The 16959-nt window shown below is 35.4% G+C and overlaps 1 protein-coding gene and 1 pseudogene across 1 annotated transcript; one reads left to right on the forward strand and one right to left on the reverse strand.

The window, feature by feature from the left end:
- Positions 1-1904: 1904 nt before the first annotated feature.
- Positions 1905-3726, forward strand: LOC115980472 (annotated as a pseudogene).
- A 1074-nt stretch (positions 3727-4800) lies between these two features.
- On the reverse strand, positions 4801-6869 carry LOC115982099 (GATA transcription factor 16-like). Its single transcript, XM_031104614.1, has 3 exons — positions 6450-6869; positions 6179-6277; positions 4801-5425 (listed from the first exon to the last, which is right to left on the reverse strand). Exons 1-3 carry the CDS (start codon positions 6474-6476, stop codon positions 5066-5068), a joined length of 486 nt encoding a protein of 161 aa, XP_030960474.1. The 5' UTR covers positions 6477-6869; the 3' UTR covers positions 4801-5065.
- Positions 6870-16959: the final 10090 nt, after the last annotated feature.

Consider the following 16959-nt stretch of genomic DNA (forward strand, 5'->3'; position numbering starts at 1 on the left):
ATAAAGTGGTGGTTGTTTGATCAGCTGGAATTTGGACTGTCTCTTGCTGAAAGAAGCTCTTATTTGCTAATGATTAATAGAGTCGTATCTTGGTGTATTGGTTAGAACTTCTATTCTTTTGAAGGGTGCAACGTGGGATTTTTCTGGGACTGTTCTAAATATGTTAGCAATCCTTTCTCCTATCAAAGTTAAAAATTGATGAATTATTCTTACAAATTCTTGCTTAACAGTTGTCTGTCTTTTACCAGTCAAGTGTCTTTAATGTTTGTTGTGAGTAATAAGATTAAACCAAGGTCAATGCTTTGTTGGACCTAAATGTATTCTAAGCTCTCTTGGTTTTTAAAACTCGGTACATTAGATTATATGCAATTTTTAAAGGGCATCTGCATCATGAAGTTTGAATTGCAATCAAAATCAGAGGCCAGCAGTAATTTCATGTATGCAGCAGCAGGGCAGAAAATGCAACTGTGGCATTGGATATTCTTCAAGGCAGCAGCTGATTAAAGTTGCAGCTGAATTGGGTGATGTTTTTAGTGCCATATCAGTGTATTCAGTGTAGTTTAGTTGATTGTAGTAATTAGTGCACATACATGTATTAGGTGATCTGTTAGTTACTTAGGAAAAAACTGAGAATGTGCTAGTTACAGCTGTAACTAATTCTGTTACAGAAGTTAACTACAGCAGTAACCACTTAGCAAGGCTTGGCTGCTTGTGTGGCTAGTAGTATAAATAGCTGTAATTCCAATTGTAAATCAGTTTTGTTGATAAATAAGAATTTCCTTTAGCCTTGATTGCTAATATTTAGAGATGAGTTGTGTAGAGGTGTTGTCCACCCATACACTTCTCTAAGCATCTCTCACTTCCTTTTTAGACTAAAGCCTAGTTAACCAACTCTATTACCTGCATCATCATCATAACCCCATGATGATTGGTTCTTATTATTTATTCACATAAGAAGAAACTATCTAATGACTGGTACAACTTTTTTTTTTTAATGAGAGTTTTTTTTTTTCATTGGTTGAGTGATTTGCTCTAATGCAATATAAGAGTTAACACTTGGAGAAAGATGATTTAGTATCTCTCTATAAGTGGATGAGATTGTAGAACATATATCAAGGTGTTGGCTTAATTCTATCCACGCTTTTCACCTATATTTTAAATGCCAGGAGATGGAAAAAGGAAGCGGACCTTCTTAATGACATAACCACTTCAAACCAAATATTACACAATACACAATCTCAGTCAGGAGGCCAGCACGGTGCCTAAGTCTATCACATGCCTGATTTTATATATAAAGAACAAATCCTATCAATCTGTTTATATATGTATGTGCAGGTTTGTGTGAGCAACAAGAAACATACAAGAGGTGAAGCTTCAGACTAAGAATGACATATTAGTTTGACATCCTAGGAAAAGATATGCTTACAGTGGGAAGGAAAAGTCTTGATGGAGTAAATTTCATTTGTGGGTCAATATCTGGTGGGAAGCATAACAGATGTGTCATTTTTCCAGCTTGGTTGCTGAAGAAACCAGGACCGGTAAAAAAAAACCCCTCCCCACCTCTCTCTTTCAAGATATCCTACTCTCTATGCATACATTAATATGGAATGTCAATGATGTACTTGTGATTATAGTTACACACAAATGATCTTTTTATGGCAAAGAGTCCCATTTATTCATATTTGCATAAAGTGCACTCAATTACTCTATTCTTAATAAAGGATGAAGAATCAATCTTTCTTTGTGTGACAAATTTATAATTGACTTTAAGCCCTTAGAATCTTCATTACAAATATTGACTCATGTAGATAGTTTGCTTCCATATGGTGTCTTATATTTAGTCAAAGAAAAACAAAAATGGCAGATGAATGAATTCATTCTCCTTTGTTGTTGCATTGAAAACCATGTCATATTGTTTGTATCCCAAACTAAAATTTTTAAAACCTTAACTATTACATCTCAATTGCTTTTACTTAATATTTGAATCAACTCAACTAAGCCTTAATCCCAATTAAATTTGGGTTGGCTATGAATCCTTATCAACTAATAATTAAGATATTCAATAGAACCTCACTAGCTGCATCGTTACCCCAAGCTGGTGAAAGAGACACTAGTGACTATCCCCATTATTTAACTAGACAATCTTCCAGGTGGATGGAAGGTTGATTTAACACCAATGCTGCTCCATTATATTGTGGTGCTCATTCCTCGGAAATGAGTGATGATCTTAAGCAAGTAAATCTAATGTCCAAAGCTGAGGCCTTTCTTAAATTCTTAATTTTTACATAGTTACAACTCATGGAAAGATGCTCAAAAGCAATTGCCTGGAAGGCCTGCATAGTTCCAAAAGAACTTAGTTTTGGTGATGATTATGTACAGGACTTGAATTTTCTAGCAAATAATGTTATGAATTTAAAATTTGAAGACAAACTTAGGTTATGTTTGGTAACAATTTTTATTTTCTATTTTTAAAAACTTGTATTTGGGAATATAAAAAATTAAAAAAAAAAAAAACAATTTTCTTGTATTTTTGAAATCAAAAACATGTTTGGTTAGTTGAAATTAAAAAAAATATTTTTTAGATGAAAAAAATGAAAAATACTAAAATATGTTGTTATTAGGATTTGAACTTTAATGTTAACTAATTAAATGAGACAGATCCATTAAATCAAATGCATGTTTTCTTTGACTTTTGAAAACTAGAAATTGAAAACAGCATTTTGCATATAATGTTGTTTTCAGTTTCCTTTACAAATTGAGTTTTGAGAACAGTTTTTGTTTTCTGTCCATTTTGAGTTGTCAAACAAGTTTTTTAGTTTCAAAAATAGAAAACTGTTTTTGAAAACAAAAAATAAGGGGAAAAAACAGTTACCAAACATACCCTTCATAAATCTAAGTGTTTATGTGGTGAAACCACCTCCTGGAGACTTGAACCTGGCCCTTTCCCCCCACACTCCACAAGCACTTATACTTATGGAGTGACCATCGCACCAAGGGTGATAATTGGTGGTTTGGAGATGTATCAATTCTTTAAATAGATCAGTTTAATGAAGTCATTCAAACTATTAAAAGTAAAGGGCTGATATCACAGTTTGTAAGATCATGAAGAGCTCATAGGTGCAAAATGGCTTTCTTGAATCACTTTTGGGCTTCACAATTTGGCTCCCAAAAATCTAAACCCACAATTACAAAGAGTTACAACTAAATGCTTGTTTAATGTGCTCCATGAGGCAAAAATTTTAGCATTTTGCAATTTTCTCTACACCTATGCTAAAAAGAATTGATTCCATATTAGAGCTGTGTCATCTTCCAGATCTCTTGGTTAAGAATTATGGAGACAATGAAAGTGGTTATGTTGTGGGCATTGTTATAAGGGTGGTTGAATCTTATGTTTATTTTCTTTCAAGCAAACCCGCACCAAAAATATTTGCTATTGGAAGATTTATAGATGGTTATCTTATGCTAGTTGCAGGGGATGAGAACCTTAGTGCTATTAGTTTTCAGTCATTTGCAGAAATGCCAAAAGAAGATCAGCAGTGTGATAAAACCTATATACTCTATAGAACCATTGACATGTATCTCAATGTATGGAATGTTGAAGTTGGTTTGAAAGAAAAAAACATATGTGCATCTATTACGTCTTATATGTGCCATGGTTATGACTATTTAGCCCAGAGAATAAGAGACATGGAAGAAGTAAAGTGGACTGAAAACTTGTTGAGCTAGCCCATGTATCAGAGTGGTCACCCTTAATTTTGAATATCTTAACACAAATGTCCACGGGCCCAAACTCCTACCATCCTTCATATTGTAATATGCTCAGTGTGTGGTTGAGTACGCCTCTCGGCCAAGCCTGAACTAGGCCTAAAAGTTCAATATCCAAAAGCTTGGGCTCAGGATTTTTGGCTAGGAATGGGCCACACCTTGTAAGTTATAGCTCATTACTACCAAAAAAAAAAAAAATTTGCTGTTATACTACATCCCCATAGATTATCTAGACTTTAGAGGTAAATAAATAAAGATCTCTAAAATAGATTGGTTACAAATTTATTTTATTTTAGAGGTTTGAGTTCCTATTTTTTTTTTTTTTATCAAACAAAATTAACTTCAAATCTTGTGCCATCACCTGACAAATAAAAGCATTTGCAATTTCAGAAGTGGGTCTTGAGAACCAAGAGAAACAGCTAATTTTGATTCCTTTGAAACTGAGAGAGATCCAGGTATTCGCCTTCATTTTAGTTCATAGGATAGAGGCCTATAAAGATTGACCCATATAATTGCCCCATATAATTGCCCCTTAGACCTCATGCCCTGTAGCATTGACTTAAAAGCACCTTGCTATAACATTTCGGTCATCATGTTATTCTATTTTTGGGCTCAATAAATATAGGAACTCAACATTTTTCAGTGTAATTAATAGTACATAATAAAAATAACATAAACACTAAACACAAATTAAACTGACAAAAATGGTGTAAAATTATTGTAAAATAGTTTGTGATTGTAACATTACTCGAAAGTATATTACTCTCTCGAAAGTATGTTAAGAACTAAAAGTTCTTGAAGCAATTCAAACATCCTTTAACCAGATCTTTTAGCGCTTTTTTATGGACACCTCAATTGCTTAGGATGGATCATATTATGACAACTCTCGCAGACAGCTTCCCATTATAAAGTCATCCAACAATATCTACAAACATAATAATCGTGAACCAGAACAAATGGTACATACATGATACAACCAAAAAAAAAAGATGATATATCATTACTTCCAAGTATATGTACAATATTACTAAGATATGTCACCAAAAACAGGAATGTCATTCTATCAATTATCTCTCAATTTCCTTGACTATTCCCTTCTTTCTTTTCTATATTTGAAAAACCCAAATAACGTACACAAGGGTATTTCCATTTTCTTTCCTTTCATTTCATTTAATCAAAGAAAAAGTAAAAAAAGTAAGCTAAAAGGACAATATTAAAAGGTATATTTGTTGGTTGGGGTTACTGGTAAGTGGTTAGGGTCTTCTTTATCTTATCAACATCTTGTTGTGTGTTTCCATCTTTAGGCAAAAACAGAACCACAGGACAATGCCATCAAACACACAGCAGCTTGTTCCTCCTCCTTCAACTTCCTCCTCCTCTGGCACCTCTGTTTTTTCATCACTGATGGTAACCTTTGCAGCAAGAAATCATTTCCCAAAGCCATTAATTTTGTCTTCAAAGACTCTCTCAGATTTCTGCCACCATTGCCAACAGCTTTAGCAGTGGATGTGGTTGTGACATTGGAATTTGATTTGGTGGTAGTGGTAGTGGTAGTAGCACGAGCATTTGATCTATATTTTTTCCTATATGATACATGACTCAAACCCATCATAGAATTCCTCCTCTTTCTGTCCCTGATCCCACAGGCATTACACAGTGACTGAAAAAAACAATAAACAAAAAGACCCATTAATCAAAATCACAAACACACATCACAAAATGACAAACAAAGAAAACTAATCTCAGATTATTTTTAAAAAACAAACGAAAAAACTACTAACTAAGAAGACTAAATATCCAAATTGAGAAGGCTAAAAAGTTAAAAATTCAATAAGAAATCAGTATTAAAAAAAAGGCATACTGAAATGGCCAAAGGGTCGTGGGGATTGGCTTAAGAAAGATTACAATTATAAATCAGTCACTAAGAAAAGAGACACCCAAATATCAAGGTCACAAATCCAACAAAAATTGAAGGTGAAGTCCCAAATTATGACTGAGGAAACTAGAAATAAAATTAGAAACCCTTTAAATCACAAGCATAAACCCAGAATAATCAGAGTAAAATTATATGAGAATAGTGATTTACTTTGAAAATATTAAAATAACATGTATAATTTTTTATTTATTAAGTGAGAAACAGTAGAGGGACCCATTGATCCAAATCACAAAACCAAGTCAAACATATTTCAAGCAAAAAAAAAAAAAAAAAAGAGTGTACAATAACCAGCGTGATAGTAATTGAAGTGACCAAAAAGACTAAAGACCCATATGAGTCAAAATCAAAAAAACCCAAATGGAGAAATGAGTGACGCACAGAAATAGTGACTGAAAAGATCAAAAACTAGAAAAACCCCACAACACAAAATCAAAAAACTCAATCAGGCAAAAAGGTTATGGAAGTGGGGAAAATCACCTTGGGCCCAGCTGGCCCACCTCTCCACAAGGGTGTCTTTGTGGTCTTGCAAACAGTGCAGCACTTCTTGTTCTCAATCACATCCACAGACAATGATTCCTGAATAATAACAACACCAACATTAGCAGCTGTTATCATATTTAATGCCAAACAAACATATATAGAAAGCAAAAAAAAAAATTACAGTTGTCTTCTTTTTCTTTCTTCTTTTTTCAAATGCAGAAAAAGCAAAGAAACAAGCTTTCTAGTTACTCTAAAGTCAAAAACTCACCTTTTCACTAAGATCCATCATGCACATCAGAGAGAGAGAGAGAGTAGTGGGTTTTGAAGGTTACAGTGATACAAGCTCTATAACAAGTGTGAGAAAACCCAAATCATTTCTTGAAAAAACAGAGAGAAACAGAGGAACTCATAAAACTAAAAAAAGAAAGCCCAAAACCCAAAAAGGAATTACACCCAAAAACCAGAAGAGAGAGAGAGAGAGAGAGAGAGACTAAATAGGACCTACATGCCTATGAGAGAGACAAAATGGGTTTTAGGGAGAGAGAGAGAGAGGGTTCAGTGGATATGCTCAAAAACCCTAGGGCTTATTTTTTGTTGGGTTGAAGAAATGACTAAAATGGCCTTGGTTTGGCAAATAATTTTGGTGGCAGCACAGGGCACACCGCCAAATTTTCTGTGAGGCGTGGGCCAGTGGGGACCACATGTCAGCATGCACGAGTTTATGGTGGTTAATAATATATTGTGTCACTATCAGTATCAGCAATGGCTGCACTGCAGAACCGTACACATAATGTAATATGGGGCTCATGGTTATTGTATTGTATTGCTTTTTATGAAATTTGATTCTAATAAGAATTAAATTTAATGTTTATTGTTTTGGTTTTTTAAGCTATGGATGGATATATGATTGTGTTGGAAAACCCCAAACAGTGAAATGTTTTATATAACAATATGGTTTCTTGTTGCTACTGACAAGTTTGGAGTTTTTTTTTTTAGCAGAGAGTAACAAACATTTTTGGGAGTGAAATTGAGAAAGAGACATGGTATTAAAAACACATTTCACAACCCTTTTGGCCCCAAAATAATCTATAAGGAAGGAAATGTTAATAGCTCCACACTTCAAAACCATGAATTTTACAATTTTGGGGGAAACTTTATAAGAAAACATGTACATTAAAAATTGATTTTATAATTAAAAAATAGGTTTTGTAGCTCAATGATATATCCAACTCTAGTTTGCGTTCGATTTGGGATTTCATTCCTAGCTTAGCGTTAATTTATGGGTCTTTGGGCAAGAAAAAAGAGGGAAATGTTAATGGTTCCACATTTTTAAACCATGAATTTTTTACATTTGAAAATAACATCTATAATATGAGGATACTTTATAAGAACCGTCTGTATATTGCCTTGAATAAAGAATAAGCTCGATTTGTTTAAATACTGTCTTACTCTTTATCCCAACTTGACAAGTCTTGGTGAGACCACTGAACAATAGGGTTAGTTATATAATATATTTGATAAATTTACAACACTCTAAATGGTTTAATAGAAAAGGGTTTTCCATGGATAAATACACTGTGTGATTCTTCTTTAGTCTCAAAATTTCACAGAACCTACAATGGTTGCAAAATTAGCATATAGGAAAAGAAAAATAAGGGTTGCAATGCAATGATAGAATGTGCAAGAACTAAAAGAAAACCGTGTGACCAGCTATATCCCAAGAACCTTTTTTTGGGTGAGGTAGTGGATAAAGTAGGGACAAAAAAAGGGAATGATGCAGAAAAAAATATGGCCAGATTATCAGGGTTACACAATGGAAGACAAAGCTCTAGACTCTAGTACACCAATACACACCATCTTGCTTTGTCTTTGTGATCAAACAAAAAGGCCCCAAACATTTATGGACCACCAAAACTCACTCTAGCCATACTCCTTTTTAGTGCTGTATTTGTTTTTGGTGGATAACATACACTATATAGTTATTGGCAAAAGGCCCTGAAAAAGAGATTGTGTTATGGTCTTGACTCTTGAGCTCTCTCCCTTATGCATATAATGCAAATACCCAAGGTGGATTCCATGCCTATATATCTGATTCAATAATAAATGGGCAACTGCCATTTTTAGGTAATTGTCTTCTAAAATAATGTCATTTGTAATAGGGGTTTTTTGTTTTGCTTTTGTTTTTTTTTTTTTTTTTTTTTTTTTTTTTCGAATACCATTCGAGCTAGTTGTTTATATAGTTTATGAGCATATACTGATATACCCCATCTTACGATCTCAAATTAAAATTTGTATAATTAAATTCAAACACATAATTAAGAACAGCACCTCAATTTTTTCAATAACTCAAATATGGTTGCGTTGATCAAACTCTTAAAGTGCAGCACTTAAGCATTGTGCAAAAATTTTGAGATTCTTATATAATTTTGACAACAAAATGTAGTGTGATATTTCTGATTTGACAAAAAAAAAGGGATGTATGTTGATGTAAGGATAGAGTGTCATTCTTACACAAAATGATAGGTTATTTCTTTTATATAAGAATATGTTAATAAGTACTCAGTTGAACTCGTTAAGAGGAAATAAGCCAGTCCCTCTATATTAGAAGTAACAAAAGCAAATAAAAAAAAAATACTTTTTTAATTAAATATAATCTGACTCACTATAAAATGTTAATAGATTGTAATAAAAAAAATTAATCTTAACAAATACACTTCAAATGGGATCTTTTTTTATATTTGAACTTTTCTTTTTTTTCTTTGCTATCTTTAGTAAAATAACATGATTTGGATAGATTCAAACCCACAATTTGACTTATGCTAAAGGGAATATAAATCATCTATGCCACTTTTTGTATTCCATTTTTTTCTAAAGAAATCACAACTTGTTATGTATGTTTTGGACGAAATTTGGCTCTAAACCAGTTTTCCAATTCATTACGTAGCAATTTATAGTACTATTTATGTGTATTATTTAAACAAATTACATGATTCATTAAGGAAATCATGTGGCACACGATCTCTTTATTCACCATATTATATGTTAGAATAAGATAGCTCCAAACTAATTTGAAGTCAATTTTTTTTTCTATATTCTTTTTACTTTTCTTATAAAATAATTAATGTTTAAAAAAAAAAATTTTAAACATGGGGCACATAACAAAATGGTAAACAAAATTTGTATTGTGCTAAGTGGGTCGATGGTCTATTCAAATCATTACACTTATGCCTAAATTGTGAAACCATATTTCCTATACAAAAACATTAAGGGACAAAACGTGAGAAGCTGATAGAGTAGAGGTAACAGAATGAAAAAGAAAGAAAGCACCAAAAACAGCTTTCTTTTTGCATTGGTTGACAAGAGTTAAAGGACCTCAACCGTTCGAAAAGAGGACAACAATAAACCAAAACTCTTTTGGCTTCCCAATATTTTAACTGTAATGCTTGGGAACAATATTTTTCTGTTGAAAATAGTGGACTATGAGTGATTGATAGTGTTGGGTCGATTTAAAGAAGTTTAAGTGTAAAAAAGATTGTGTATGCATATTAATCATATTTTAATTACATCATGCTCAAAATAGAACACCACAATGAGTTGCAAACCTATAAATTTAGGCCTGAAAAAGAGATTTTGGTCTGGTATGAGGCTCAATCTCCAACGAAGCAAATCAGGTTGGTCAATAGGCTGCTTTTCACTTCCCCATAATACAGACCAATTAAGTCCCAGTGCCCATCAAAAGTAGTGCCTTGAAATCTCTCTCTCACTCTGGCTGGAAGTGGACACTAGACAGTGTGTGAATGTGCTTGGAGGAGAAAAGCTGTGACTTTCCTCGATAGCATGAAATCATGCATGAAATTAGGAAAAGCCTAAGAACACGTAATTTTTCATAATTTTTTGTTACAGTCATGACATGGTAAAATGTAATTAATAAAAAAAAAATTAGTATATTCATATGTAAGTGATACTTAATCATTTATAATCTATTACATTAAAATTGTGATAAAAAAATTATAAAATAATATGTAATTCTAGAACTACTTGTGAAATTATATCTCTGTTCGCTTCCCACGTACCAAGGATGTGGAGTGTGGACAAAATAATTTATGCCTACATATATATGATCGGTTCCTATTTTTGTGATTAAAAAGAAAAAACCAAGGACTAATGCTTTTTTTTTTTTTTTTAAGAAACAGCTAAGGAGTAAGGACTAATGCTGATCCCACAATTAAAATTTAAATAAATAAATAAATAAATAAAAAGCAAGCTAATAGAAGTTTAGCTTTATATCATTTTTATATGAACTATTTATTTACATTAAATTTATTAATGCTAATTGTAGGGACACGATTTGTGACGACCCATAATAATATTGGGTTCGCGCATAAAACGCCCAAACAATATCATTTATAGAGCGTGGGTTTGAAAGGCTAGGTCTCAGTCACAAGACGGTGGTTTTCCGTGGTGTTCGTACATAATTAAATCGTGATTGCCATAGGAGTCTTTCCCCTGGAGGCGGGCTAGGAGGCTTTGGTTTTTGGCCATTTTTCCCAGCCCGCCTCCAGGAGAAAGACTCCTATGGCGATCACGATTTAATTATGTACGAACACCACGGAAAACCACCGTCTTGTGACTGAGGTCTAGCCTTTCAAACCCACGCTCTATAAATTATATTGTTTGGGCATTTTTACTCGCGAACCCAATATTATTATGGGTCGTCACAAATCGTGTCCTTACAATTGGCGCCGTCTGTGGGAAAGGCTTGTGTTTTGGCACAGGTAGTGGGTTGAGACAATCCCTCACATCATTTCCAACAGTCGGATGTAGTGTTCTAGCATAAAGTTCCACGAGGGGCTACATTTCTTCACTAGGGGTTGCGCTTCGTAGCGTCAGCACCACGGATGGTTCTAGGGGCTTGGCTGAGGTGCTAATTCCCCTTAAACCAAGGTCCCATGCCATAGTTGAGGGGGTAATTCCCCCAACTACCTATCAAAATTAAGTTTTGATAGGGTTAAGACAATCCTTCACATCATTTCCAATAGTCGGATGTAGTGTTCTAGCATAAAGTTCCACGAGGGGCTACGTTTCTTCACTAGGGGCTGCGCTTTGTAGCGTCAGCACCACGGATGGTTTTAGGGGCTTGACCGAGTTGCTAATTCCCCTTAAACCAAGGTCCCACGCCATAGTTGAGGGGGTAATTCCCCCAACTACCTATCAAAATTAAGTTTTGGACAGAACCAAGGTATCGCATGGTCCTCGGACTCAAACCTATGAGGAAACCAACTACTTATAAAAATCAAGTTTTTGACAGAACCAAGGTATTGCATGGTCCTCGGACTCAAACCTATGGGGAAACTAACTACTTATAAAAATCAAGTTTTGGACAGAACCAAGGTATTGCATGGTCCTCGGACTCAAACCTATGGGGAAACCAACTACTTATAAAAATCAAGTTTTTGACAGAAACAAGGTATTGCATGGTCCTCAGACTCAAACCTATGGGGAAACCAACTACTTATAAAAATCAAGTTTTGGACAGAACCAAGGTATTGCATGGTCCTCGGACTCAAACCTATGGGGAAACCAACTACTTATCAAAATCAAGTTTTGGACAGAATCAAGGTATTGCATGGTCCTCGGACTCAAACCTATGGGGAAACCAACTACTTATAAAATCAAGTTTTGGACAGAACCAAGATATTGCATGGTCCTTGAACTCAAACCTATGGGGAAACCAACTACTTATCAAAATCAAGTTTTGGACAGAACCAAGGTATTGCATGAGACTCAAACCTATGGGGAAACCAACTACTTATCAAAATCAAGTTTTGGTACATGACTCAAACCTATGGGGAAACCAACTACTTATCAAAATCAAGTTTTGGACATATTGCATGGTCCTCGGACTCAAACCTATGGGGAAACCAACTACTTATAAAAATCAAGTTTTGGACAGAACCAAGGTATTGCATGGTCCTCGAACTCAAACCTATGGGGAAACCAACTACTTATCAAAATCAAGTTTTGGACAGAACCAAGGTATTGCATGGTCCTCGGACTCAAACCTATGGGGAAACCAACTACTTAAAAATCAAGTTTTTGACAGAACCAAGGTATTGTATGGTCCTCGGACTCAAACCTATGGGGAAACCAACTACTTAAAAATCAAGTTTTTGACAGAACCAAGGTATTGCATGGTCCTCGGACTCAAACCTATGGAAAGGTCAGCTACTTAATAAGAATTCTAAGTTGCTCAATCCTCGGATCAAATACCAGAAGAGGTTAAAGTTGTGAAAGTTATTAGGAAGATGGTGAAATGCCTTATTACTCAGCAACCTGTAGGGGCTGTCCATTTTTGGGTTATATGTCCTCGGATGATTACCTCCCACACCACGCCGAGCATTCAGCGATCATCTCGGCTATTTTGGGGTAAGTATTGTTTTCTCAGGTCGGCGTTATTATGCCAGACAGCCCTAATAAGTTCATAATAATATTTTTTCCTTAGCAAGGGTTTCGACCCTAAGTGTCATTTGTTCAAGTTGGCATTATTGTGCCGAACAGCCCTCGTAAGTTCATGATAACGTTTTTTTTTTTTTTTCTTGGTAAGGAATTTCGGCCCTAAAGTATTGTTCCCTCAGGTCGGCGTTATTATGCCAGACAGCCTTAATAAGCTCATCATAATATCTTTTCCTTTTCTTCTTAATAAGGATTTCAGCCCTGAGTATCATTTGTTCGATTCAGTATTATTAAGTCGGATAGTTTCAATAAGCACCGAGCAAGATCTTTTTATTAACTGGGATTTTGGTCCTAAGCATCGTTCAGAGTATAGAAAAAAAAAAAAAAAAGCCGCAAAGTAGTGCGTCTATTTACGACATAACCATTTCAAAAAGAAGAGATAGAACATACGAAATAAAAGCAACGATGATTTTTATTAATATAAAGGGGTATTACAGTGTACAAAGAAGGGCTTGAACAAGCCTATATAGAAAACGAGTTACTAAAACAAAAAAAAAAACAAATAGAAAAAAACAAAAACAACAAACGAACAGCTAGAAATCTTTTTAAGCTCTGCTCCCAAGTCTTTCCAAATTCTGCTCCATTAGCGTCCATATTGAGAGGAAGACCTTCCTTGGTGGGAGAGGAGAAGAAGAGGAAGAAAGAAAAGCACCAGGATGGATCTGGTGGTGGAAAGAAGAAGAAAGAGGGGCAAAAGGAGGCACCAGTGAAGGAAGAGAGGAAGAAGTAGGGATACTTTGTCCCTGTGTCAGTCCTGACTCCTAACACGCTGATGCCATGTTAGCTATGCTCATAAGAGAGCGGCTGGTACTGATAATGGGTGACCCCAGCTCAATCGCGCCAAAAGTTTGACGCGACGAGCCCCTGCTTCGGATTTTGGTTGAAAGGAGGGTAAGAAGTATCTTGAATCTCTGTCATCCCTGCCCTGACCGAGCCATTTTGAGCTTCATAAGAACATGGTATTTCTGAGAAGGGTATGGTTCCTTCATTACTTACTCCTATCTCGAACGTATCACAATTTAAGGTGTAACTAGCGGATAAAGTAAACTCTGGAGGAGGCTAAGGGTTTCAGATTTCAGAAGGATTAAAAGGGTCTCTGTACAAGAGAAATAACCTCTTGCCTTTCTTCTTATATGAAGGGAAAAACGGGAGGTATTTAATCTGTCCAGATTTCCAAGAAAATCTGTAAACGAGAATATACCCGTTCCACTTCCCCACACCGTCAATAACTGTCGAATTTAAATGGTCTCGTAAAGGGAAATCATTAAAGGCGCGTTTTGGATAATCAAACGGCAGGAACGCATTGTGAATGAATTCAGAGGAATGTCTCGTAGCCCGGTATGTTTTCCTGGGTAGATGAAGAGACACCAACATTAATGAAGGACAGAGTTAAACGAGCCGTAATAAAGGCTTGACATTACCAAAACCCTCCTCTCCGACCAAGAGGTCGGACAGAAGGATTTTGAGGGGCTATTATGGGGCCCAATAAGTTGTGGCCCTGGCCCATTTATTCATTAGGGCTCGGGGCCCGTGCCGAGGAGGGTATGTGCCGAGGACGAATGGGGAAAGTCCGAAGTATCGAGGGGAATAGCCAAGGATGACCCTGTCCTCGGCACTCCAGGACCTCAAGGGGAAGAGCAACGTCTTGATGAAAGATGCCACCAAAAAGCTCCTTGAAAGAGATGCGAGTAGAATGGGACCCACATGGGGGTACGGTGCAAAACTGGTTCAGGGTAAACACGTCCCCTCCGCATTAAATGCACCAGCTAGCATCCTGACCATGTTAATGAGAAAAGACGCCTGGGCAGGGCGACTTCGATCATCGCAACTAACAGAAAGCAAGGAGGGACAGCTGATGGGACGGGTACAGAAGTAGGCACCTACCTAATCAACAAGTGGAGGGCTAAGATCAACTAAGAAGGGCTATATAATGTAAAGGTTAATGCACCAAGGAAGGGGCTGGGAAAAATGGCCAAAAACCAGAGCCTCCCAACCCGCCTCCAGGAGAAAGACTCCTATGGCGATCATGATTTAATTATGTACGAACACCACGGAAAACCACCGTCTTATGACTGAGGCCTAGCCTTTCAAACCCACGCTCTATAAATGATATTATTTGGGCCTTTTTACGCGCAAACCCAATATTATTATGGGTCGTCACAAATCGTGTCCCTACACTAATTAAATTATCTCATTTCAATAATTATGTTTTAAAAAAATAAATTACACTTTTTAACCTTTAAAATTTTGCATTATTTTTATTGTAGCATTTTATTTTTCACAATTTTCATTTTATACCTTTATATTTGACTCTATTTTCGTATTGGTTATGTCATCCAATACTATCGATAATATAACTATTAAGTGTCAGATAAATAGTGTCCACAAACATGTCATACATAAAATACAAGTGTCACCAAATTACTAATGGTTTAAAGTTTGGAGGGTTATTCTTTCAACTCAACCTAGAAAGGTTAGATTGAGAAATTTCCAACCTAATACAACTCATTGTGTAAATTCCAACCCAACCCAATCCACCTAGTTTGGGTTGGGTCGATTGGTTGTACTTACATATTTTATGCTTTGGCTTTCTACAATTTAAACATTTTTTAAATTAATTAATGCAATTCACATAATATGCTTAAATTATACTAAAAATTCATCAAAATAACTTTTCAAAATACCAAATTAAATCAAACTTAAAAATCAAAATATGGGTAATAAAAGAAGCATATATATATATATATATATATATAAGATCGGGTTCGTCAAATGGGCTAAAAAACTATTAATCTGAACCACGGCCCAACCCAAGGCATCATGACCAATGTGAAAACAAAATAAAAATGAAGAGCCAAATTAAAATTTTGAAATGAAAATTGTAAGGGCACAGATTGACCCACGACCCAAAAGATCTGGACAATGGCCCAACAAGCAAGCCCACAACAATAAATTTGTTAGAGAGTGGATTAATATTGAACGTTTAACAAATCAAATGTGAATCACAATGGGTTAGTTTAGTATAGGAATGATGGAAAAGAACAAGTTGAAAAGAAAAGTGCTCCTTTTTCAAATCCGAGGATGGTATGTTCTTATATATATATATATATATATATATATCTTAGACTTATACAAGTGTTCAAGTTCTTGGTTACAAAGTTCCTCCCCTCCTTTTTTCTGATCCCCCATTCTTGTAATGGAACCCTTTCCCTTTATACTCCTTCACCTTCTCCCATCTCAACCTTCCACTTGTTGATCAAACAACTAGTCTTCTTGATACTTGTCCCCATCACAATCTTCTTAATACTTGTCCCATCACAGCCTTCTTGAAGTCCTTATGTGTAGCTGTAAGGCTAGAAGTCATTGTTCAGGTATCACCTCCACATTAATGCAGCCAGTTGGTTAGATGCAGAGCATTCAATGTGGTGGTGGTTGCAACTTTCTTTCCAAATATTTCTCAACTCTTTGTTGACTCATCCCTCTGAAGCTTATCCTCCCAAGCATGGTTGCCTACTACCCAATACTTGCTGGGTTGCCGAACATCAAACTTCCATTCTGTTTTTCCAAGGAAGTTTGGCTCCTCAAACAACATCACCTACTTGCTGTTATAAGCCCTCGTCCTCAGCCCAGTAACCCACTTGCCCTTATTAATACTCGATTGTCCTCGGGCTCTTTGGCATCCTCAGGCATAGCCCACAGCCCAATACCCCTATCTGAATCTCTTATCCCCACAAAAATGATCCAAAAATAAATAAATTCAATCTTTAATTGTCAAAAATGTTCCTGAGTCTATTAAAAATTATTAACATTTTTGTGTACAGATTTATTTATAACTGAAAATATGATTTTCTTCAATAATTTTTTATGAGTCCATGCTTGGCTTATAAATAATAATAATTTCAAAGCCTAATGACATCACTGAAACAAGTTATAGGAGTAGCTATAGAGAAAAATTCTTAGCTCCAAGTCCAATCTGCTTATGGGGTAACTTGAGGAATGACTCGAACATTGTAGACTTCAATATACATCTATTTCATTTCCTAACAGCATATTTTATCTCCCATGGCACAGTCATTGGATACGACTGGACTAGATAGCAAAGTAACACACGCATGATTGTACTGGTTGCTCAGGTACTATTTTTCTAACAAAGAATCCGCATGTAACTAGTAAACTTTTTAAGATGGATGCCATGATTGTTTTGGAGAGAACACAATTATTAAGGACTTTATTAGTTTATTTTATTTTATTCGAACACTCCCTGC

The sequence above is a fragment of the Quercus lobata genome, chromosome 3 (genome assembly GCF_001633185.2).
Source record: "Quercus lobata isolate SW786 chromosome 3, ValleyOak3.0 Primary Assembly, whole genome shotgun sequence".
Lineage (NCBI taxonomy): Eukaryota > Viridiplantae > Streptophyta > Magnoliopsida > Fagales > Fagaceae > Quercus > Quercus lobata.

Coding starts and splice junctions, on each gene's coding strand:
- LOC115982099 (XM_031104614.1), bottom strand. CDS start 6,476: ATGTGCATGATGGATCTTAGTGAAAAG. Junction 6,278..6,449: donor TGATGGATCTTAGTGAAAAG/GTGAGTTTTTGA, acceptor GTTATTATTCAG/GAATCATTGTCTGTGGATGT. Junction 5,426..6,178: donor GTGGGCCAGCTGGGCCCAAG/GTGATTTTCCCC, acceptor TGTTTTTTTCAG/TCACTGTGTAATGCCTGTGG.